Source organism: Rana temporaria, chromosome 3 (genome assembly GCF_905171775.1).
Source record: "Rana temporaria chromosome 3, aRanTem1.1, whole genome shotgun sequence".
Taxonomy (NCBI): domain Eukaryota; kingdom Metazoa; phylum Chordata; class Amphibia; order Anura; family Ranidae; genus Rana; species Rana temporaria.
Window position 1 is genome coordinate 371,222,985 of NC_053491.1, and position 24,849 is coordinate 371,247,833.

Sequence of the window (24,849 nt, forward strand, 5' to 3'; positions counted from 1 at the left end):
CCTCGTACACACGACAGAGTTTCTCGGCAGAATTCACCGAGAAACTCGGTCAAAACCCGGATTCTGCCGAGAATCCCTGTCGTCTGTACAGTTTTGGCTCGATGGAGCCGCCGAGGAACTCGACGAGAAAATAGAGAACATGTTCTCTATTTTCTCGTTGTCCTCGTTGTTCTATAGGAGAAGGCGGCCCGCCGAGCTCCTCGGCGGCTTCATCCCAAAACTCGACGAGGAACTCGACGTGCCAAGCACGTCGAGTTCCTCTGTCGTGTGTACGGGGCCTAAGGCTGCATTCACACCTGAGCATTTTGTAGCCTAAAGCCTGAAGCTATAAAACGCTAGAGGGGAAAAAATACATTATTCTCAATGGAGATGGTTCACATCTCCACTCCAAAACGCCTGAAGCCGAACGCCTGAAGCTCCAACAAGTTCTGGACCCTTTTTTGTCGCGCAAATCGGGCTGATTTGGGCGTTTTTGAACGATTATATTCCCATAGAAACTAATGGAAACGCTCAATTCCGCACGACAACGAGCGCGACAACGAGCGTTTCTACAGGCGTTTTGTCGCTTTAATCTGTTCTGTGAAATAAAATATTCACCCAGGAAGAAGATAAAAAAAATCTACAAACATGATGAAAGAGATGATCGTTTTTCCTATTGGCTAAAATAAAAAACGACGAAGTTCAAAAACGTCGGACAACACTGTATGCAAACGCGTGTGAATACGCGCGACAAAACGCAGTTTTAATTTGATGTCTGCGTATTTACTTATTTGTGCGCGCTGTAATTCTTTTTAGTTATCCGATTGGAGGGAAGTGCAATGCCCCCCCTTCACACGGGAACAGAGTGGAGGCTGTGAGGCTGCTGGAGCTCCCTCCCCTTTCTTTATTTTTTCTCTTGGTGTAAGGAGAACTTGTCAGAAGTGACTCATGCAGATAGCAGAGGAACAAGACAGCAGACAACCCTCCTTCCTGCCTGTCATCCCCCTCTCTGTCTCTGTCTCCGCTCAGTCTCCCCCTCCCCCCCCCCGCTATTTTTGAGAACAAAAAAACTATAGATGTCACTACCAGATCCTCTATTAGAGGCTGGCATACCACTTAAGCATTTTTTTAAACGAGCGCTGTAAATACCCATTTTTGACTCGTGGCCGCTTTACAGCTGAGACAGAGCTTCTGGTGTTGGTGCCGAGCGCCCACGTGATCTCCCCGGCAGACATCAGAGGGAGATCACAGCTCCTCCCACAGAAGCCATCCATCGGAGCTGGAAAGCGGCCACGAGTCACGTGACTGGCCTGAAGACTTAAAAATGCTTAACACAGTGTGCTATGTCAGCCTCTAATAGAGGGGCTTGCATAGACTTTTACAAATAGGTTTACAAACCCTTTAAGCTCATTAGGCCTCATTAGGCCTAGACTTAAGCCCCAGGCAAAGACCTTTGCCACCCAGGCTTATTCCCCAAGCAGAATTTCCCGAGAGGTAAAGATTGGACCCTTGACACACAATCCTTTCTAGAAGGTCTCTCCAATTATTAATCCTCTTCCCCAGCCCACATCAGTGGCATTAATTCCTCAGTGTTTGTCCATGACTGCAAATATTCAAAACCTATAAAATGGTATCTTCTCACTATAACTACTGGAGAACCATCTCTATTAGCAGACAAATACAAACCAAGCCTAGGATAAACCCAACAAACATAGATATAAACAAAGTTCAGGCTGGCTACAGCCTAGCTTTCAACAATAAATGTAGGCACTCTAGCTTATAAAAGGGTTCCTACATATATTTACATTATTGTGTATACAGTAGATCACTGTGGCAAGCACTATAACTGCAGTCATAAATCTGCATGAGGCCCGATCTCCTTCACTGGAATTGTCTAGACTCCTCCTGTTCTATTAAGAGGTGGACAATATGCACCGGTCAGCGAGTGTCTCTTTACAATGATTAGAGCGCCGGCTCTGTGTCTCACCTTCCATCACATTAGCAGAGTAGGAGGGAGGCTGAAGGTTGATTAAAGTCTATTGGAAAGCAAATGGCTTGATAAATGAGAATTGGATTTTTATAATGGAGTCAGAGAAAGTAAAGGGCACAGAGGATTCCTCATCCGGGCAGAGAAATGAATATATTGCTGAGAATTATTCAGTCACATCTCACACTATGTAACACTGAATAATGAAACGGCAGCTTGTGCAGACCAGACAATGAAATTCTGCTGTTTATCCGAGCGGACAGTATGTGGGGGCGCTGGACGGTGGAGGGAGATGTGATTAAAGGTGTGCTCAACATTTATTTTCCATTATAAGAAAGCAGAATAATGCCGTAAGGAAGCCACGAGTCATTCCTTTGCAGTTTTCTTCCCTTTTGTACTATCATTTCGTTTTTATTCCATTTTCAGTCCTCAATCCTCAAAACACTTTACAATGCAGACAAGTGAAACAGATGGTTGGAAATGGAATGTCAGAAAATTACTGGGAAGTATAGAAAACTCCATTGTAATATTCTTCTCAGATATGCACTGTGCTGACATTTTCTTTCTGGTTTTAAAACAGAGAAGGATTGAAGACAACCCCACCAGAGCAGAGAGTGATTGGGATTGTACCAGGTAAGATGAATGGAAAATCAGTGTTGGCCTCCCCAGTTTCCCCCTGCAGGCTCATCAGCCATTGGTGTCCCACATTTTATATGGAAGTGCACTAGAGCAGAACTCTACCATTATATGTAGCCCGGGGGGGGGGGGGGGGGGGGGGGGAATTATTTTTGGCCCAACGGCAAAAATACAAAAACAGAAAAAGTGAGTACACCCCCTCACATTTTTTGTAAATATTTTATTATATCTTTTCATGTGACAACACTGAAGAAATGACACTTTGCTACAATGTAAAGTAGTGAGTGTACAGCTTGTATAACAGTGTAAATTTGCGGTCCCCTCAAAATAACTCAACAGACAGCCATTAATGTCTAAACCGCTGGCAACATAAGTGAGTACACCCCTAAGTGAAAATGTCCAAATTGGGCCCAAAGTGTCAATGTTTTGTGTGGCCACCATTATTTTCCAGCACTGCCTTAAAGGGGTTGTAAACCTTCCTGTTTTTTCACCTTAATGCATCCTATGCATTAGGGTGAAAAAACATCTGATAATTACAGGCCCCCCAGACCCCCGTTTTACTTACCTGAGCCCTCGAAAGTCAAGAACGTGCTGGATCTCGGCCCGGGCTTCTCGGCTCTTCATTGGATAGATTGATAGCAGCGCAGCCATTGGCTCCCGCTGCTGTCAATCAAATCCAATGACGTGGGGAAGAGTCCACCATTCGTGTCTATGGACGCAAATGCTGGACTCGAGAGCGCGTCAGCCAGGTAACCCCCTTGGGAAAGCGCTTACCAGAGGGGGTTATCTGATTCGGAGAGGAGCCGAGACAGCCGCCGAGGGACCCCAGAAGACAAGGATCAGGGCCACTCTGTGCAAAATGAGCTGCACAGTGGAGGTAAGTATGACATGTTTGTTATTTTTTTTTTATTATTCGAACCTTTACAATCAATTTAACCCTCTTGGGCATGGAGTTCACCAGAGCTTCACAGGTTGCCACTGGAGTCCTATTCCACTCCTCCAGCTTCTCCACCTTCTGTTTGAGGATGCCCCTCAGATGCTCAATAAGGTTTAGGTCTAGAGACATGCTTGGCCAGTAGATCACATTTACCCTTGGCTTCTTTAGCAGGACAGTGGTCGTCTTGGAGGTGTGTTTGGGGTCGTTATCATGTTGGAATACTGCCCTGTGACCCAGTCTCCGAAGGGAGGGTATCATGCGCTGCTTCAGCATGTCACAATAAATGTTGGCATTCATGGTTCCCTCAATAAACTGTAGCTCCCTAGTGCCGGCAGCACTCGTGCAGCCCCAGACCATGACACTCCCACCCACCATCCTTGACTGTTGGCAAGACACACTTCTCTTTGTATGCCTCACCTGGCAGCCACCACACACGCTTGACACCATCTGAACCAAAAAAGTTTATCTTGGTCTCATTAGAAAACAGGACATGGTTCCTGTAATCCATGTCCTTAGTCTGCTTGTCTTCAGCAAACTGTTTGTGGGCTTTCTTGTGCATCATCTTTAGAAGAGGCTTCCATCTGGGACGACAGCCATGCAGACCAATTTGATGCAGTGTGGGGCGTATGGTCTGAGCACTGACAGGCTAACCCTCACCCCTTCAACCTCTGCTGAGTTTTAGGGTCTTGGCAATCTTCTTATAGCCTAGACCATCTTCTTTTTTTCAGATCCTCAGAGAGTTCTTTGCCATGAGGTGCCAAGTTGAACTTCCAGTGACCAGTATGAGAGAGTGAGAACGATAACACCAAATTTAACACACCTGCTCCCCATTCACACCTGAGACCTTGTAACACTAACGAGTCACATGACACCGGGGAGGGAACATTGCTAATTGGGCCCAATTTGGACGTTTTCACTTACGGCTGTACTCACTTTTGTTGCCAGCAGTTTAGACATTAATGGTGTGTTGAGTTATTTCGAGGGGACAGCAAATGTACACTGTTATACAAGTGGTACACTCACTGCTTTACATTGTAGCAAAGTGTAATTTCTTCAGTGTTGTCACATGAAAAGATGTAATAAAATATTTACAAAAATGTGAGCGGTGTACTCACTTTGGTAAGATACTGTATATCTAGTATCTTAATTAAAAAATAGTTCCATGTGTCTGCCAGTATGAGTAGTATTAATACTCTAGAGGTGAGAGGATGGTAAATACCGTCTTATTAATTCCAAACCATTTCTTCATTGATGTATCCTTTAAGGGACCAAAAAGACCGCCGGTGTTCTGAATCTTAGCAAGGGTTGTGGAATCTGGGACCATCTGAATCAGACCTGAGAGAACACAGACAACAATAACAGAATACTGAGGGACTGGGAAGTATCAACCAATATTATAGGTCACATGCTTTCCAGACTTTTCCAAAATCCCAATAACAGGTCATGTTTTTCAGACATCCTCACAAAATCACAGTGGAATTCATGCCAACTTTTAATAAAAGAAGCTGTGTTCCTACCTGGAGCCCAGGTTCACACTGGGCTGTGGGAGTGAAGCTGTGCGAGTTCAGCTGAACTCGCTCGATTTTACTCCCGCTGGCAGTCCCGATTTCGGCCGCGATTATAGAGACATCTGTGCAGGTTTCTGCACAGATGTTAATGTAAATTGCGGCATCGCACCAATTAGGACGGTGCCATTGCCAGCAATTTGCGGCAAATACCGCCGTTTTGACATGCGATTTGCAATTGCCAAATCACATGTCAAAACGCACCAGTGTGAACCAGGGCGGGATGTCCAAATAACATTTTTCTCCAGCTATCACAGTTGTGCTCCTACCTGGAATTCTGCAAATCATTACCTCAGTCTGGAAATCATCTTTTCTTTCCAACTGTAACCGCTTTGGTCCTACCTGGAATTCTAGAAATCACTACCTGCTTCTATTTAACACAGCTGTGCTCCTTCTTGGAAGCCTAGAAATCATCAGTTTACAATTGTCACAGCTGAGCTACCCCCTGGATCTCTAGAAATCACCTGCTTCTAAAGCTGGCCATAAATGGTTAGAATCTCAGGCTGATTGTACCTAAGTTTACCCATCGATCAACTTGGGTACAACCAGCATGTCATATTTTCGGCATGTAATTATTGCCAGCAGCTAGCAATAATCACTGTGTTCGCCTGGCAGGGACGGCTCCCCGCGCTCCCCTCCTAGGAGAACACAATAGCTCAGTGGGAGAATCTTGCTATTTTCTTTTCTGCAACTCGTGGTTGCAGGTAAGAAAATCGCATCATTCCTGGCCTGCCTAAGTAACACAGGTGTTCTCCTACTTGGAAGTCTGGAAATCATTGTCTGTTTCTAATTATTGCAGCTATCTGGTAATTAAATCATCATCTGTTTATAATGGTCACTGCAATCTAGAAGTGAGGAGAACACACACCTTTGGTAGTACTTGAGATAGGAATGCTCTTGATCAGTGGTCATTCTGAATATTGGAGATCATCAATCTCACACATATTTCACAGCGAAGACCAATTTTTGTTAGCTTCCCACACACTACAATGTAAGATGGCCCTTTTTAAATTATTGTTTTAATCTGACTGATAGATGATTGCAACCAGATTAGATATTGATAGTAGTGATGGCATTCTCCAATATATCAGCACATAATTCTTCTCCCACCACCGACTCACCTTGTTTTCTGCCAGTGGATAAACACCGATATGTCACCATCCTCAGGTCCAGCCCTTCATAAAGCCAGATTCTGTCCATGAGATTGATGATCTGGAGGATTAGCATGTCCTGCCGGATGTCATCTCCTGTCTGAAGAATCACAAATTACACTCACAATTAACTGCGCACAGGTAGGCTTGATTCACACCTATGCATTTTTTGTTCTTTTTGCATTTTGTAGATTTGCACTACAGCCCATTTAACATGGTTTCCCATGGAACACGTTCTGTAGAGCAAATCTGCAAAAAGCACAAAAAATGCATAGATGTGAATCAAGCCTGACATGACACTCATCAGCACTGAGCCATCAAGCTGCAGTTTTAGAAGTACCAAATACTATTTAAGGGCATGCTGAAATAAGCAATCAACCAATGGTATTGTATGTCAGTATGCCTTTAAATGGAACCAGGCTATAAGTTTTCAAAAATTGGCATACAGTATTCTTAAAAAGTATAAAAATCAGCTTTAACGTGACCTTACCGCTTTTTAAATATTAAAAAGAGAACCACCATGTAAAGCAAACAATTCTTACTTCCCCACTCCACTGCCCATACTGATGAACTCCTACAGTATATAGTAATGATGTATTGGCTAGAAATGGTGTACGGGTTAACTGCTTGTCTTACAGGGGGACTCTTTCTATGAAAACATTTTTTAAAAGCAACCACTGACCTCTGTAGCTACAGGCTCTCTGGAGTAAGGCTACTTTCACACTGGAGCGTTGCGCCGTCAGCGGTGCTGTACTGTAATTTTTTCGCCGCTATGCGGCGGCTAGCAGGGCACTTTTAACCCCCACTACTGGCCGAAAAAGGGTTAAACCACCCGCAAAGCGCTGCTGCAGCGGTGCTTTGCCAGCGGTTCGGTCCATTGATTTCAATGGACAGAGGCCCTTTAAGGACAGTGTATTCTCCTACACGCCTCAAAAATGCGGCTGGCAGGACTTTTTTGAGCATCCTGCCAGCGCTCTTACAGGGCATTTTGCAGGCGCTATGCAAAGCACCTCAGTGTGAAAGTAGCCTAATTCATCCTCAAAATTTACTGCAAAATGAATTTCATTGTCTAGCAACATCGACCAGTTCAATAAAAACAGGTTCACATTCGGCCCATGTGTATGGCAGCTGGTCCGACAGAAGCTGACCAGATTGTTCTTGCAGGGGATTACACCCCCCCCCCCCCTTTATAGAGCACAATAGAACAGCAGGGGAGATAGATGTACTAACATTGGATTGTTAGTACAGCGGTTCTGTCTGGTTTCTTTTTAATGGGTTGAACGGAAAAAAAACTAGTGGTGTGTACCAGGCTTAAAGTGGTTGTAAACCATCCTTTTTTTAAATAAAAATAACAAATATGCCTATACTTACCTGCTCTGTGCAATAGTTTTGCACAGAGCAGCCCTGATCCTCCTCTTCTGGGGTCCCCCCCTTCCTCTTAATCGGGTGACCACAGAAAGCTGGACACCATCCTCTACTCCCGTGTCACAGGATTTCATTGACAGCAGCGGGAGCCAATAGCTTCTGCTGCTATCAACCTGTCCAATGAGGAGAGAGACAGCAGCTGGACCGAATCAAGCTCAGATAAAAAAAGGGGGGTTCTGGGGGGAAGCTGCAGCACAGAAGTTTTTTCACCTTAATGCATAAAACGCAATAAGGCGAAAAAAACGTAAGGCTTTAGAACAACTTCAAGGATGACCAGACACTACAATCTGATTGCACAATCTCATTTAGATCTACTATTAATTTTAGTGCAAGGGTTCACCTGATTTGATACAAATTAAATGGATTGTTTAGGTTTGTCCTCATATTATATTTTACACAAGACACAAGACTGTACAGAGATCGTATAATCAGACTGTATAGTGTATGGTTTAATGCAGGGGTGCCCAACCTTTTAAAGAGCGAGGGCCACATAAGCGTCTTGGTAACCGGTCGCGGGCCACAATGAGCGGAGCGGGTGGATGGCATGTCCGTGTCTGCTCTACATATGCACTTGCTGCTAAGTTTATCTTCCAATCAGAATTCTCTGTATGCTCCTCTTACGTGAGCACTGTGAAATTTGGCTGCTCTTTCTTTATGGAATAAATTGGAACATATTTTCCCTTCTTGGTCATTTGAAAGGTGAATAATATGTGGAATTATATACAAACTGACCTCAGACCATAAAATGTATTAACGTTGGTTTCCCTGGTTATTCTTATTTCCTGTGCTCTCCTTTACCTTGTGTATGAGGTGGATATCCGGCCCTCGGCTATCGGCATTCAGGAAGGTGATCTTCAGTGGTCTGGCGTTGGATTTGAAGTAAGTACATTGCTAGAACGGAGTCACACAAGTTAGAAAAACGATTAAAACGAAATTTTACAATCTTGCTTCTGGCTGTGATTCAGCGGCAGCCTAGGATGGAGCAGGAATATTAATTACTGGAGGAGACTTGGTGATTTATAATCACCCGATTACGGATAATCCATCCTCCTCCCATCCGGAGATTGCAAAATTCATAGAAACTTTCCTGATAACCTACAACCATCACCTGTTCATGTATATACACCTGGGTAATGAATCTGATTGTACAATCTCCTTTAGATAAACCAACAATTATGTACTGCAAGGACCTCACTGAATGGATACAAATAAAATGGGGGGTTTTAATCGACCATCACACCACATAATTGTTTGGTAAATGTAATGGAGATTATATAAAGAATGTACAATTAGATTGTTACGTGCCTGACTGGCTTTATTTCTGGAAAAGTCTGGAATGGAGGATGAAAGGCTTGCATATAACTGGCTATATTATGGCTATATTATATATACTTCATACAATGATTAGTGCAAATTGTTGCAATTAAACTGGCCATACTTGGATCAAAATGTGGCCTGTGCATCAACCTGTTGAAAAATTTCTGCACGACCACTGCCACTGGTTACAGCCGGCAGTGCTGATCAGTATATTCTGATGGCAGGGAAGTCTCCCTGTCATCAGAATACAATAGCGCAGTGGGAGGGATTCCTTCATCCACAATGAGGATGGGGAATCGAGGTTGAACAAAAAAAAAAGAAAGACTTAGTCATCTGCATATCTAATTATCTTAATACACTTCAACAAGTCTGATACCACATCTACTCCACCATTACACACAGAGAAAAAATATGTCCATATATTGCGGAGACTGACCTCTCTGTTGATTCCTTTAACAACGATGGCTGGATCCAGAGGGAGGTGACAAAATTTTACCTCTTCAAAAAACCGATCCAGATCGTTCAGACCCAACTTCAGAGTTTCCTGCAGGGCAAAAAGCATTTCATTAATATACAGATGGGCCAGTGAGGGGAGAGAGCGGAGTGGCTAGGGGTCCTGGGGGATAAGGACTGCTTCCTAATAATGTGCCTGGGTTCACCCCTATCTGCTTTATGTTATTCCTTTCCCCTGATAATGCCCCTGGACTAATTTCATAAGCCCTTTATATTATCCCTTACCCATATAATGTTTCTGGACTCACTCCATATCCCTATTTCGTTATCCCTTACTACTGATAATGTCACTGGGCTCATCTCCTATCCTCTTAATATTATCCCTTTTCCCAATAATGTCCCTGGACTCACCTCATATCCCCTTTATATTATCCCTTACCCTTGATAATGTCCATGGGCTCCCCTCCTATCCCCTTTCCATTATCCCTTACCTTTGATTATGTTCCTAGATTCAACTCTTATCTTCTTTATATTATCTCCTACCCTGATAATTTTCCTGAACTCACTCCTTAACCACTTAAGCCCCGGACCAAAATGCTGCCTAAAGACCCAAGGTGTTTTTACAGTTCGGGACTGCGTCGCTTTAACAGACAATTGCGCGGTCATGCGACGTGGCCCCCAAACAAAATTGGCATCCTTTTTTTCCCCACAAATAGAGCTTTCTTTTGGTGGTATTTGATCACCTCTGCGGTTTTTATTTTTTGCGCTATAAACAAAAATAAAGCGACAATTTTGAAAAAAAATCAATATTTTTTACTTTTTGTTATAATAAATATCCCCCAAAAACATATATAAAAACATTTTTTTCCCTCAGTTTAGGCCGATACGTATTCTTCGACCTACTTTTAGTAAAAAAATCGCAATAAGCGTTTATCGATTGGTTTGCGCAAAATTTATAGCGTTTACAAAATAGGGGATAGTTTTATTGCATTTTTATTAATTTTTTTTTTTTTACTACTAATGGCGGCGATCAGCGATTTTTTTCGCGACTGCGACATTATGGCGGACACTTCGGACAATTTTGACACATTTTTGGAACCATTGTCATTTTCACAGCAAAAAATGCATTTAAATTGCATTCTTTATTGTGAAAATGACAGTTGCAGTTTGGGAGTTAACCACAGGGGGCGCTGTAGGATTTAGGGTGCACCTAGTGTGTGTTTACAACTGTAGGGGGGTGTGGCTGTAGGACTGACGTCATCGATTGTGTCTCCCCTATAAAGGGGATGACACGATCGATGCGCCGCCACAGTGAAGCACGGGGAAGCCGTGTTTACATACGGCTCTCCCCGTTCTTCAGCTCCGGGGAGCGATCGCGACGGAGCGGCTATAAACAAATAGCCAGCCATAGACGGTTCGACCCATGACTTGGGTACAACCAGTCTGTTAGATTTTACAGCTCCCCCTGCTGGGAGAACACAATGGCTCTGCCAGGGAGATTCCCCCATCAACATTGACTGTGTTGTTGGGGGAATCACACTATTTTCTTTCCTACAACCCGTGGTTGCAGAAAAGAAAATCGCTCCATCTATAGGCAGCTTTATATATTTTGTGATATTGGTTGAATAAGCTTAGTGGCGGTGAGCATTTTTGAGAGCTTTCTGGCCCATTTTCATTAAAAGTAAAAGCAAGGTCTTGACAACAGGTTGCCCACACAGGGGTTTCCCAACAGTAAAACACATAACAAAAAATGCTAAGCTACCTGGCTTTTTTAAGTAACACCACTGGTCTCCTCTCTGGCCTCCCAGACCATGGGGTCTTCAGACTCACTCAGCCTTTGGTACAGCACCTCGCTGCATGGGCCCACTCCTGGCCTCTAGATAGGGTTATCCTAGCACCCTGGGCTCTCTCACTTTTTCGAGACTAACAGACCCCCTCCAGTCCCCTGGAAGCAGTAGTTGCCTCAGCTCTCTCAATATTGCCAACTCACTCAACTATCCCAACTCTCCCAGTCCTGCAGGTAAGGTGTCTCACCCACATGGGGTACTGTCTCCCGAGTGGTTCATTTCTCCTAGCTCGAGCACACACATATCTCCACACAAAGGGGGTTATTTACGAAAGGCAAACCACTTTGCCCTACAAGTGCTTGAAAGTGCAGTCGCTGTAGATCTGAGGGGAAGATCTGAAATGAGGGGAAGCTCTGCTGATTTTATCATTCAATCATGTGCAAGCTAAAATGCTGTTTTTTATTTTCCTTGCATATCTCCCTCAGATCTACAGCGACTGCACTTGAAAGTGCACATTCAGTGCAAAGTGGATTTGCCTTTCGTAAATAAACCCCTAAGTATTGAAGATTTCATCCCATCCAATACACTTTGAAGCCTTCAAGCTTCAGTTTTCTCTGCTCACAAAAACAAGCCGGAGCCCCGCACACTGCATTATTGCAAATCCTGTGTCATTCCTATATCCATTGCCATAGAGGTGGGGCTTTGCATTGTCACAATTTCTTATTCCCATATATTGACCCATATAGATTTGAGGGTGTACAGAGATATAGGTGCAGATCCACAAAGCGAGTACGCCGGCGTATCTACTGATACGCCGGCGTACTTTCAAATTTCCCGTGTCGTATCTTTGTTTTGAATCCTCAAAACAAGATACGACAGCATCTGGGTTAGATCCGACAGGTGCACGTCTTCGTACGCCTTTGGATCCAAGATGCAATTCTTCGGCGTCCGCTGGATGGCGTTCCCGTCGTAATCCGTGTCGAGTATGCAAATTAGCTATTTCCGACTATCCACGAACGTACGAGCGGCCGTTGCATTCTTTTACGTCGTCTCTAGTCGGCTTTTTCCGGCGTATAGTTAAAGCTGCTGTTTTGTGGTGTATAGTTAAACCTGCTATGTTAAGTAAGGCCGTCGTTCCCGCGTTTAATTTGAAAATTTTTTTTTTCGTTTGCGTAAGTCGTCCGTGAATCGGGATGGACGTAATTTACGTCCACGTCAAAACAATGACGTCCTTGCAACGTCATTTAGTGCAAGGCACGGCGGGAAATTTAGGGACGGCGCATGCGCAGTTCGTTCGGCGAGTGGACGCGCTTCATTTAAATGAAACACACCCCCTACACGCCCAATTTGAATTCCGCGCCCTTACGCCGCGAGAGATACACTACGCCACAGTAACTTACGGCGCAAATTCTTTCTGGATTCGAACCAAAGAGAAGTAAGTTACGGTGGCGTAGAGTATCTCAGATACGCTGCGCCGGGGCAGATCTTTGTGGATCTGCCCCAAGTCTTCTGTTTTATATGAAAATATTGAATGTATTAATTATGAGACATCATATTAAAATGAAATAAGGGACAATGGTACAATTGGAAACTTTATGCTGTCGTAGTTGGATTTCTTATTTTTGGAATTCTGTGGTAAACACCTGTGGACATCTCTCTGTCATTTACATCTAGATGCCTCCATCTGTCCTGTTAGAAATCACAGAGCCTCAGAGATGTCAGAGAAGCTTCCTCTCTGACTGAGCCAGAGATAAAAGGTGAAACAGAGAAAATCCATCATCACACCGAAAGCTTCACACCGCCACCCCGGCTAAAGGAGACTTTATCTCTCCCTCTGAGGCCCCGTACACACGGTCGAACATGTCTGCTGAAACTGGTTCGCGGACCAGTTTCATCGGACATGTTCGGTCGTGTGTACAGCCTATCGGACCGTTTTCCAGCGGACATTTTTCCAGCGGACCGTTTTCCAGCGGACAAAAGTTTCTAAGCATGCTTAGAAACTTGTCCGCTGGAAACATGTCCGTCGGACATGTCCGATGGTTAGTACGCCTAATCGGACATTTCCGCTGGTTATTACGTCTAACCAGCGGACTGAAATCCTGCGCATGCGTCGAATTGATTCGACGCATGCGTGGAAGCATTGAACTTCCTGGTTTGCGCACGTCGCCACGTCACCGCCACGTCACTGCGTTCTCTGTCCGCTGGGATTTTGGTCTGATGGTGTGTACACACATCAGACCAAAATATCCCAGGAGACATGTCCGATGAAAACGGTCCGCGGACCGATTTCATCGGACATGTCTCCTCGTGTGTACGGGGCCTAAAGTGACACCTTTGTAAAAAAGACAAGCATCTACTAAATGACAGGTAACCAGCAATAGTATACATGGGGAGCATTCAGTAAAATATGATTGGTAACCTGTTGCTGATCTGTTTTACCAGCATATTTTGGATAAAGGAATTTACCTAGAGCCCAGTTTCACAGTTTTTTAATTATCCAGGACCACAGAAATGGGAGAAGTCAAATCCTCAGAGTAGCTATGAATGTTTGCCATGGGTTCCAATTAGGGATGTCCCGATACCGATACTAGTATCGGTACCGATATCGAGCATTTCCTGAGTACTTGTACTCGGCTGAAATGCTCCGATGCTTCACCCGATACCTGGGCAGTCAGGTATCGGGGGGAGTTATAAATCTTCTCCGTGCCGCTCTCCCCCGTGCTTTCTGGTCCCCCTCCGTGCCGCTCTCCCCCCGTGCGTTCTTGTCCCCCTCCGTGCCGCTCTCCCCCCATGCATTCTTGTCCCCCTTTGTGCCGCTCTACCCCCCGTGCGTTCTTGTCCCTCTCCGTGCCGCTCTCCCCCCTGCTGTCTTCTCCCCCCCTCTGTGCCGCTCTCCCCCTTCAATTTGTCAGGATGGAGAGCGGAGGTAGGAGCCGCTAAACCCGGCTCCTACCATTTGCGAATGAACAGAGTCGGTGATCACTGACTCTGTCCATTCACATAACTGAGCATCGTAAACTGTGTTTACCATGCTTCAGTTTATGAATGGAGAGAAACTTCTCTCTATTCATTTCAGCTGAGGCTGCAGAGAAAGGGACTGGGGAATCTGTGTCCTTTGTCCCTTTCTCTGTCTCAAAGTGGAGATGTCAGAGGTCTGTTAAGACCCCTGATATCTCACCAAAGCCCCCCCAACAGGGCTGATTAAAAAAAATAAAAAAAATTGCAATAAATAATTTAAAAAATAAAATGTAAATAATAATAACAATAATAATAATAATAAAAAAACACACTGACAATCCACTACCCCCCCTCTAAAAAAAATAAAGAAAAAATCACTGTAAAAAAAATTGTAAAAAAGAAAAATTGTGTAAAAAAAAAAATAAAAAAAAAAACACCACTGTCACATGACATTAAAAAAAAGTATCGGTATTCGGTATCGGCGAGTACTTGAAAAAAAGTATCGGTACTTGTACTCGGTCTCAAAAAAGTGGTATCGGGACAACCCTAGTTACAATACATATGGCACGGCTGCACGGTGTCAGTTGATGATGGCAGCACAAGAGAGATCACATGACCCTTTCTCATAAAATAATTTTGAACTGCCCTGGCTGGTAAATAATTCCACAGAAAAGGTTTTACTTTAATGGAGTGACATTAAAACACAGAAGTGAGATGATATTTTGCTAATTTGATTATATTTTTTCCAAAAATTTTCCTAATTTGGTGACGAAAATGTTAGACAAATGTTCACAAATTATAATCTGAAAACACAGTTTGGGCCTGCAGACCTGAAATAACACCAAGCTGCCAATGGGTCTCTGATAGAGCCTGCAGGCTTGTGGCTACACGTCAACATTATCTAGGACCTTCTTCAGGGAAAGAAGGGAAGTAAGCAACATGCCAAACTTTTTAGATACTCGCGTCCGCTGTTGCAGATGCAGGACTCTGGACAACCCCTTTAAAGTGAGGGCTACTCCTCAACTCTCACTCCTCACTTATTTAATGATTGTTTGCAACTAAGGATTATGCCATCACCTGGGAACAGGTTCACTAAAATATATAAATATGGAATTAATTGATTGTTCAAGTAAAGTATTGAAAATTTGAATTGAATTGTATTGTATTTGTATTGAAACGTTCTGTTTCTGGACTCCTCCTTCTCCTAACTTCTATTGGGAATGTCTCCTGGTAATGAGGTTGTGTCTGTGTGGACTCATTGTTGAAAAGCCTGTAGTGGTTATGTGTTAGGAGGGCATCTGATTGGCTGTGTGTTGGCGCCAAGAGATACAAGTCCCCACCCCACTTCTTAATAAATCAACAACCCCCCTACTTGTAACCCTCTACTACTGCCATATTGTGCCAAACTCCATGCCGCAGGCTTTCCATGACATCCCCGGCCATTAGCCTTTATTTTTCAAAAGCAAATGAACTGTCCACACCAATAGTACAGTTTCCGCACTTTACTGATGTTTCTTCAGAATGTAGCACCCTCCAACTTTGTTTTTTGGAAATGCCAGGTAAGATTAGTTTTTTGGACTCCTCTGTAGTCAGTGGAGCAGTGTGAGATTGGTTTGGGCTGTTCTAGGTTTCACTGGCTGCAGGCTCAACTGCTTCCCTCTGTCTTCTAATGGATTCTAGAATGTAGTGGGCTGGAAGGGAAATACTAACAGAATATGTATGTGGTCTTGGCCAATCCCTGGGGGAGTAAACCCAGTAGGTGACTGAGGGTTGCATAAATAGTCTGAGGCCTAGAGCAGCAGGGTTCTTGTCCAGGAGAAGAAGTTCCCAGCCTGAAGGGTTACTGCAGCTGAAGTTTCACAAGTAGGGGCCTGTTCTAGTGATCATCGAGGTTCCAGCTGTGTCAGGGCTGGGAGGGAGCTGTTCTACTGGATCTTGCTGGAATTGATTGAGGGATTTTCATTAAGGATCTGGTCAGGAGAGTTCACAGGAGAAATGTCTGGCTGATATTGGAAGGATGCAGCCAAGTATCTAGAGACATTTTTGAGTACAAACCTATGTGTAGGCTCCTAGTGACTGTGCTGTTTCTAATCCTTGTGCATCAGTGCCTGAGCTTGCTTAAAGTGGGACATTTTCTATGGTGTCTCTATAATGCTTTGTCCCTTAGTTGCTACTGAAGGGATTGTATTAACCCCCCTGGCGGTATTCCCTAGTCTGACTCGGGGTTAGATTTTCATGCTGCGAGCGGTAACCCCGAGTCAGACTCGGGGTTGCCTCGCTAGATCCACAGGCACTGTTTACTTACCTTGTCCCTGGATCCAGCGATGCCACCGCGCTGTGTGAGCGAGCGGGTCCTCTCTCGATTCACACAGCGTCCTCCTGTGCCACCGATCTCCGTTCCCTGCGATGTTACGACGCACAGGAGCGGAGAACGGCGCCAAATTCAAAAACGTAAACAAACACATTACATACAGTATACTGTAATCTTATAGATAACAGCATTGTATGTAAAAAATACACACCGCCCTTGTCCCTAGTGGTCTGCCCAGTGCCCTACATGTACTTTTATATAATAAAAACTTTTCTTTCTGCCTGCAAACTGTAGATTGTCCATAGCAACCAAAAGTGTCCCTTTATGTCAAAAATGGTTTTAGATCAGCTAGAAAACAGCGATAATAAATTATAATCACTTGCAGAATTGTGCGATAGCGATTTGTGGGGAAATTCGTCATAAAAATAAATAAATAATGACAGCGACAATTCTGCAACTGAGCAAATTTCAGTGATTTTGATTTGATTACATTATTGAATAATTTTTATTATAATTATATTATTATTTGTTATAATTATTTATAATTATTTATTATATTATAATTTATAATTTTGTTTTTAAAAAAATGTCATACCCGGGATGCCTATTAGAATCTTGTTTGGTCAGATTTAAGCGAGTTATTTCTAAAAATTACAGGCCTACAATATAAAACGCCAAATTTCCTTGCAAATAATGGTACCGCTTTCAGCATCTTTTTTCTGAAAGAATCATACCGCCAGGGAGGTTAAGAAGTTTGAGAAAATGAGAATTGTCCTTGTGTTTTCAGATAGTGATACTAGAGTATGCCATGGCCTCCCTGCACCCTATCCAAGCTTAACTTACAATAAAGCATCAAAAAGTTACTTGGTGCCTGGATGCTACTATACTAGTGTGGCAAAAGAACCTGGGACAAAATCAGTGGGTCCTTTTGAGGGTAAGCGCTATAAGATGGCAGTAACCAGTCACATCACATAAATATACTCATATCAGTGGTCACTAGACATTACTTTGTCAATAACAGATAGAGGACGTACCACAGTAGTCATTATGTGAAATGAGCACATGGTACATGTGGTACATCACCCTTAAGCCATCTTTCCTTTGCACAATCTCTCTCCTTCCAAGGGTCATGACTCATAAGTACTCACTCAGTGGGCTCTGACTTGCCATAGATTCTATATATCCAGTCCATGACTCCCTAATTGCTCCAGAGACAGGATTACTGCAGCTGCACCTCTAGCTTCAGTACACTTCTCCCAGGTTCTCCAGGGTGATACAACTCACTGCAGGGAACACTTGACCCGGCCTGAAAGGCCATTTGCAACTCACTGTAGCCTCCACCAACCATAAAAGACAGGAAGACTACAGCTGGCTCTTCTACCTCACTCTGTACTTCAACCCTATCCAGAGTCTCTACACAGCTGACTGCACCTGCATGCTGATGGGGTATCTGGCTCTCAGCCATGACTGCATTGGGCTACTCCCAACCTGGCATATACAGTATATGTCCACTAACTCACTCATGACGTCACTACAGGAGGGCTCTAGCTAAAAGGGATCTAGAACCTGATTACACTATTCTTTGTTACCACACACTATTCTGGGACAGAGCCACCTAGTGGCAGACTAGATAGCTGCCTCTGCTTACACTTTTGAAAGCTCAGCTGGAGAATACTGGTTACGTCAGGCCTGGATATTTCTAAAGTTGTGAGCTAATGCAAAGGGGTGAGTCAAATCATAGGCCACAGGCCCCGATTACCCTGCAAAGCCCTGTGCCAAGAGTATCCCAGTGTGCTCAAAGGAACCACACCCATGTCCAGGCATAAATGAGTTGAAAAGTACATGTGGTGATCATGCAGCCCAGCATCTGGCACCCCAACGTTACATAACATGGTCTTATGAACTGAGACATTCCACTGTCTAGGAACCCCCACTTATTATTCCTAGAGCAGAATATTATTTGTCATATGGAAATTAAAAAATTTCTTCTGACAGTATGCATTAAAGGCCTTATAGAACACCCTAGGGACTGTAAAAATTGTTAAATGGAAACTGTTCAAAGAAGCCATGAGACCATAGAAAAATGCTCAGAGTTCATCCCACATCCACACTTCTATAAATTGAGTGGAATGAAAAATCTAAATTGTATTTGTCTGGACAGTGATTTCTGATTTTTATTAATTTTTTTATTCAACAGCAAAAAGTCAAATTTCTGTATGTCATTTCCATTTTTGCTATTTTTACTTTTACACATATCTCTGTGCATTTGTATGTATCAGGCTGGGGCAACTGGTATTAGGGACGTAGAGCAATGCACACAGTCATATACTGTGGAAGTTTTTTAGGACTCACCAAGGACATTGACACAGTATCAGCCCTAAAGGATCATGGACTGAGCTCATCTGGGCTGTATATCAGTAAACTGCATCACATTTAAGAGTATGGTTGCATACATACTGCAAGCTGGATTTACATTGTTTATCTCCTGGAGACATCATCTACCTTTGGACTCCATGTGGGGTGTCCCCAATTTTTCATCCAAGTATTGGGGTGTTTTTAGGGGTAGGGAATTACAGAGGGTTACTTAGCTGGGGTGGTTACCCTCAAGTAGGTGTAAGATCCGTATTCTATTTACTTTTTTGGTTACATATTTATGTGTACTTCTTGCTTAGGGATATTATACAGTATATCCTAAATTAATAAGTGCCCATCTGTGTACTAATATTATAATTCATACGCCTAGAAAGATTGGTGCATTATATTACTAGCACCTGCATACTCGGGCATAACTTGGTACAGTGGTGGCCAGCAGTATTACAGGCTGTGATAACTATTTACCTCCCAATTACTCCTCCACTAGACAAGGATTTTGCTCCAATTAGCAAGTCGCCATGGGTGTGATTTCTTCACAATTTGGTATAATGATTACATCTTTCCCATATGTGCACAATCCTCAAGGACTGAATGCCCCTGCCATAACCCTTTCCATTCATTTTTTATATATGCCTTTCAACTCCTGCAGATTAGCAGCAGATTGTGAGTGTACACAAATTTTAGGACCTCAGAGAAATGTTTAAGCACACTTATTGCTGAAGGTCAGAACAGTTGGTGTCAAGTTTGGAGGATTCACAAAGAATCAGCAATTCTGATGTCACTACTTATAAATAATGAAGTTAATGCACTTTTTGTATATTTATATAAAACTCGCTAAGATAAAAGTGCCAAGCTGAGCGTAGAAGAGACTTCATGCTGTAAATAATTGATAGCTCTTTGGGCGCATAAAACACTGGCCAAAACTGAAGGAGGATTAGAGGGGAATTTACAGGATCCAAATAAGCTGCGGAGGTCCACCATCTCAGCTGTTGTAGAATGCAGGAAGTTTGATGTTCAGTGATCCCCTCATTGGCCAATCCAGAATATTAGGGCTGTATTATATTCATACATATTAGGTGTCCTTATTGTGTAAGATCCATGATAACAATTCAAGGTTTACAATAAACTTTACTTCTATAAGGGAGATATTAAGGTTTTTTCTATGCTTTGTTTTTAAGATATATTATTGCTATTGGATGATTTGTGTGTATAATTTACATTATATGGCAAGTATACAAACCCCATCCAAATGATTTCAAGTGTTTTTAGTAAAGACTACTATTAAACTACAGCATGCAAGAACAGTTTAGACAATTGTGCACTTCCTATCTTGTGGTGTTCAAACATTATTCTGCCCCTTTGCACAAAGCAAGCTCCATAAAAGACAGTTTGGCCAGTTTTGGTGTAGAGGAACTCAGGTGGAATGCACCAAGCCCTGACCTCATCCCTACTGAACACCTCTGGCATGAACTGGAATTCCAGTTTAGAGCAAGGTGCACTCATTCAAAATGTGCGCAGGGAAGGAGGGACAAAGAGGAAGAATGGATAGACAGAAAAGAGTTCAGAAAGAAGAGGACACAGTATAGAGGATGTCAGCGTGGAGGGGGGAAGAGGACACAGTGGAGGGCAGGACAATATTAGGGGTAACAGAGAATGCAGTGGAGGGGAAGATAATATAGACTTTACCAGAGAAGGAGAGAAGACACAGCGGAAGGGAGGACAATACAGAGGATGACAATGAATAAGAGAGAAGGGACACAGTGGAGGAAGGACAATACAGATGATGATAACAAAAAAGGAGAAGATGACACAGTAGAGGGCGGGGGGATAAAGAGGATGACATGTGAGGGGAAAAGAAGACACAGTGATGGGAAGAACAATATGGAGAATGACACAAGAGGATAAAGTAGAGAGGGCAGTAAGGAGGGTCACAGAGGGGAGAAGAGGAAACAGTGGAGGGGAAGACAATACAGACTTTATCAGAGGAGGAGAGAAGACACAGTGGAGAGGAGGACAATACAGAGGATGACAGTGGGGGAGAGAAAAGGACACAGTGGAGGGACAACAATACAGAGGGGACAACAGAGGGGATAAGAGGACAAAGTAGAGGGGGGATACAGAGAATGACAGAGGAGGGGAGAAGACACAATGAAGGAGAGGACAATATAGAGAATGACAGCAGAGGAAAGAAGAGGACACAGTGGAGGGCAGGACAATACAAAAGATGGCATTAGAGAAGGGCAGTGAAAGGGAGATAAAGATGAAGGATTATAGCCGGGAGGGAGAAGAGGACACAGTGGAGGGGATGATGTGACAGACCCAACGAGGACAGGGGCTTTTGGAGAAGACTTGCCTACTAACTATGGGCCCTGGCATTTAAGGGAACACTACTCTTTGGGAAGTGTGTGCCTGGGGGACCCTTGGTGTGGTCTTGTTTCTGATTCAAGTCCATGTCTCCAAGGGTCCCCCAGGCACACACCTCCAAAAGAGTAGTGTTCCCTTAAATGCCAGGGCCCATAGTCAGTAGGCAAGAGGCTACCCTGCAGTCCTCTCCAAAAGCCCCTGTCCTGGCTGGGTGTGTCACAGATGAAAATACAGAATATGACTGCTGAGGGGAGAGAGGATACAGTGGAGAGGACAATATGGAGGATTACAACGAAGGAGAGAGAAGCATACAGTGGAGGGGAGGACAGCATGGAGTCTGGCAGCAGTGGTAAGAAAAGGACACAGTGGACAGGAGGACAATACATAGGATGACTGCAGACCGTAGAAGAGGACACAGTAGAAGGGTTCACAATACAGAGAATGACAGAGGAGGGGAGAAGACAAAGTGGGAGAGAGGACAATAAGGAGAATGACAGCAGAGGACAGAGGAGGAAACAGTGAAGGGGAGACAAATATGAAGGATAACAGCAGAGGAAGAAAAGGACACAGTAGAGAGGAGGACAATACAGAAGACTGTGGAGGGACGAGAAGGACACGGTGGAGGGGCGAACAATACAGAGGATGACTGTGGAGGGGAGGACAATATGTAGGATGACAGCAAATGGAAGAAGAGGAAACTGGAAAATAGGACAATACAGAGGATGACTGTGGAGAAGAGAAAAGGACACAGTGGAGAGGAGAACAATATGTATAAAGACAGGAGATGGGAGAAGAGGACAATACAAAGAATGACTATGGAGGGGAGAGAAGGACAAAGTGAAGGAGAGGATAATGCAAAGAATGACTGTGGAAGGGAGAGGACACAGTAAAGGGGAGGATAATACAGTGGATGAAAGCAGAGGGGAGACTAAGACACTAGAGAGGACAATACAGAGTATGACAACAGGCGGGAGCGCAGGAAACAGTGAAGGGGAGGACAACACGAAGGATGAGAGTGTAGTGGAAAGAGGACACAGTAGAAAGGGGGCAATATGGAGGAAGGCAACAGAGGGGTGAGGAGGACACAGTGCACAGGAGGACAATGCAGAGGATAAAAGTGGAGGGCAGAAGAGGACATATTGGAGAGGAGCACTATACAGAGAATGACAACAGAGGGGAGAGGAGGGCACAGTGGAGGGGAGGACAATAGGGAGGATGAAAGAGTAGTGGAGAAAAGAACACAGTGGAGATGAGGGCAATACATAGAATGACAGAGAAGGGGAGAGAAGGACACTGTGGCAGGGATAACAATAAGAAGGATGACAAGGGAGGGGAGAGGAGAACACACTGGAGGGGAGGACAATATGGAGGATGACAGCAAAGAGGAGAAGATGACACAGTAGAGGGGGGATAATTATTATTTAGAGGAAAGCCGAGTACAAGGTAGTGCTGTCAGATGTTGGCCAACACACACCACAATTCTGAGACAATTTTAACCAATTGCAACCAGCTTTTCGTTGCAGAAATTGCATAATATATTAACATAAACTCCCAGCAATAAATTGCACTAAACGTGATACAGTTTCTTGAAAAAGTATTCATACCCCCTTGAAATGTTCAACATATTTCCATGTTACAACCAAAAACGTAAGAGCCGGTTCACACAGGGGCGACCTGGGATCCGACTTCAGGTCGCCCCTAGTCGCCTCAAGTCGCGCTGCATGAAGAAATTAATGTAATTGAATGGAGCCGTCTTAATACACACTACTGCAGTCGCTCCGACTTGAAAAAAGGTTCCTGTACTACTTCAATCCGACTTGTACCCATTGATTTCAGAGGAAGTTGCCTCCAAGTCGGATCCCCATTCACAGTGAGGCAACTTTACAGGAAGTCGCCCCAGTGTGAACCTGTTCTAAGGTAAACCCCTTTCTTCCACAGGGGAACTCCATGCCAAATTTTAAATAAAAAACCTGCATGGGTTCCCCCTCCAAGGGCATACCAGGCCCTTAGGTCTGGTATGGATTTCAAGGGGAACCCCCTATGCCGCTCACTCGTCCCCACCCCCTTTCCTGACCGGCCGGTCTGCGCGCTCGTATAAGGGTCTGGTATGGATTTGGGTGGGGGGGGGCACGCATTTCTTTCAGGATAGGGGGTTCCCCTTGAAATCCAAACCAGACCTAAGGGCCTGGTATGCTCTTGGAGGGGGAACCCATGCCGTTTTTTTATTTAAAATTTGGCGTGGAGTTCCCCCTTCTGGAAACGACTTCAAGTTGCGTTGTGATTCATGTAAAGTCTCGCTGAAGTCGCCCAAAGTCGCGTTGTGATTCATACTCAAGTCGTGTTAAAGTTGCCTCCCAAAGTCGCGCTGAAAGTTGTGTTGCCCCTGTGTGAACCGGCTCTGAATGGATTTTATGTGATAGACCAACACAAAGTGGCACATAATTGTGAAGTGGAAGGAAATGTATTTTAAAAATGTTGCAAATATTTACAAATAAATATCTGAAAAGTGTGGCATGCATTTGTATGCAGCCCTTCTGAGAATACTTTGTAGAACCACCTTTCGCTGCAATTACAACTGCAAGTCTTTTTTGGGGATGTCTCTACCAGCTTTGCATATCTAGAGAGTGACATTTTTGCCCATTCTTTGCAAAATTGCTCAAGCTCTGTGAGATTGGATGGAGAGCGTCTGTGAAGAGTAATTTTAAAGTCTTGCCACAGATTCTCAATTGGATTTAGGTCTGGACTTTGACTGGGCCATTCTAACACATGAATATGCTTTGATCCAAACCATTGCATTGTAGTTCTGGCTGTATGTTTAGGGTCGTTGTCCTGCTAGAAGGTGAACCTCACCCCAGTTTAAGTCTTTTGCAGACTATAACATGTTTTCTTCTAAGATTGCCCTGTATTTGGCTCCATCCATCTTCCCATTAACTCTGATTAGCTTGTCCCTGCTGAAAAAAAGCATCCCCACAATATGATGCTGCCACCACCATGTTTCACGGTGGGGATTATGTGTTCAAGGTGGTGTGTTTGTTTTCTGCCACACATAGCATTTTGCTATTAGGCCAAAGAGTTTGATTTTGGTGTCATAAGACAAGAGCACCTTCTTCCATTTGTTTTCTGTGTCCCCCACATGGCTTCTGGCAAACACGACTTCTTATGGCTTTCTTCCTGTCACTCTTCCATAAAGGCCAGATTTGTGGAGTGAAAAACTAATAGTTGTCGTGTGGACAGATTCTCCCACCTGAGCTGTAAATCTCTGCAGCTCCTCCAGAGTTACCATGGGCCTTTTGGCTGATTCTCTGACTAATGCTCTCCTTGCCCGGCCTGTCAGTTTAGGCGGACGGACATGTCTTCGTAAGGGCTTCACAGAACAGCTGTATTTACTGAGATTAAATTACATACAGGTGAACTCTATTTACTAATTAGGTGACTTCTGAAGGCAATTGGTTCCACTAGATTTTAGTTAGGGGTATCAGAATAAAGGGGGCTGCAAACAAATGCACGCCACACTTTTCATATATTTATTTGTAAAAATGTTACAAACCATTTATTATTTTCCTTCCACTTCACAATTATGTGCCACTTTGTGTTGGTCTATCACAT

General features: G+C 43.9%; 1 protein-coding gene across 3 annotated transcripts in view; it reads right to left on the reverse strand.

Moving 5' to 3' along the window:
* Positions 1–24,849, reverse strand: part of PIK3C2G (phosphatidylinositol-4-phosphate 3-kinase catalytic subunit type 2 gamma) — a 168,250-nt gene that overhangs the window by 40,113 nt on the left and 103,288 nt on the right. For all 3 annotated transcript variants that reach the window (XM_040345483.1, XM_040345484.1, XM_040345482.1), the window contains exons 20-23: positions 9,434–9,541; positions 8,479–8,571; positions 6,226–6,355; positions 4,759–4,874 (exon numbers count right to left, since the gene is read on the reverse strand). In XM_040345483.1, coding sequence (XP_040201417.1) covers positions 4,759–4,874; positions 6,226–6,355; positions 8,479–8,571; positions 9,434–9,541 — 447 coding nt within the window. The remainder of the gene's footprint in view (positions 1–4,758; positions 4,875–6,225; positions 6,356–8,478; positions 8,572–9,433; positions 9,542–24,849) is intronic.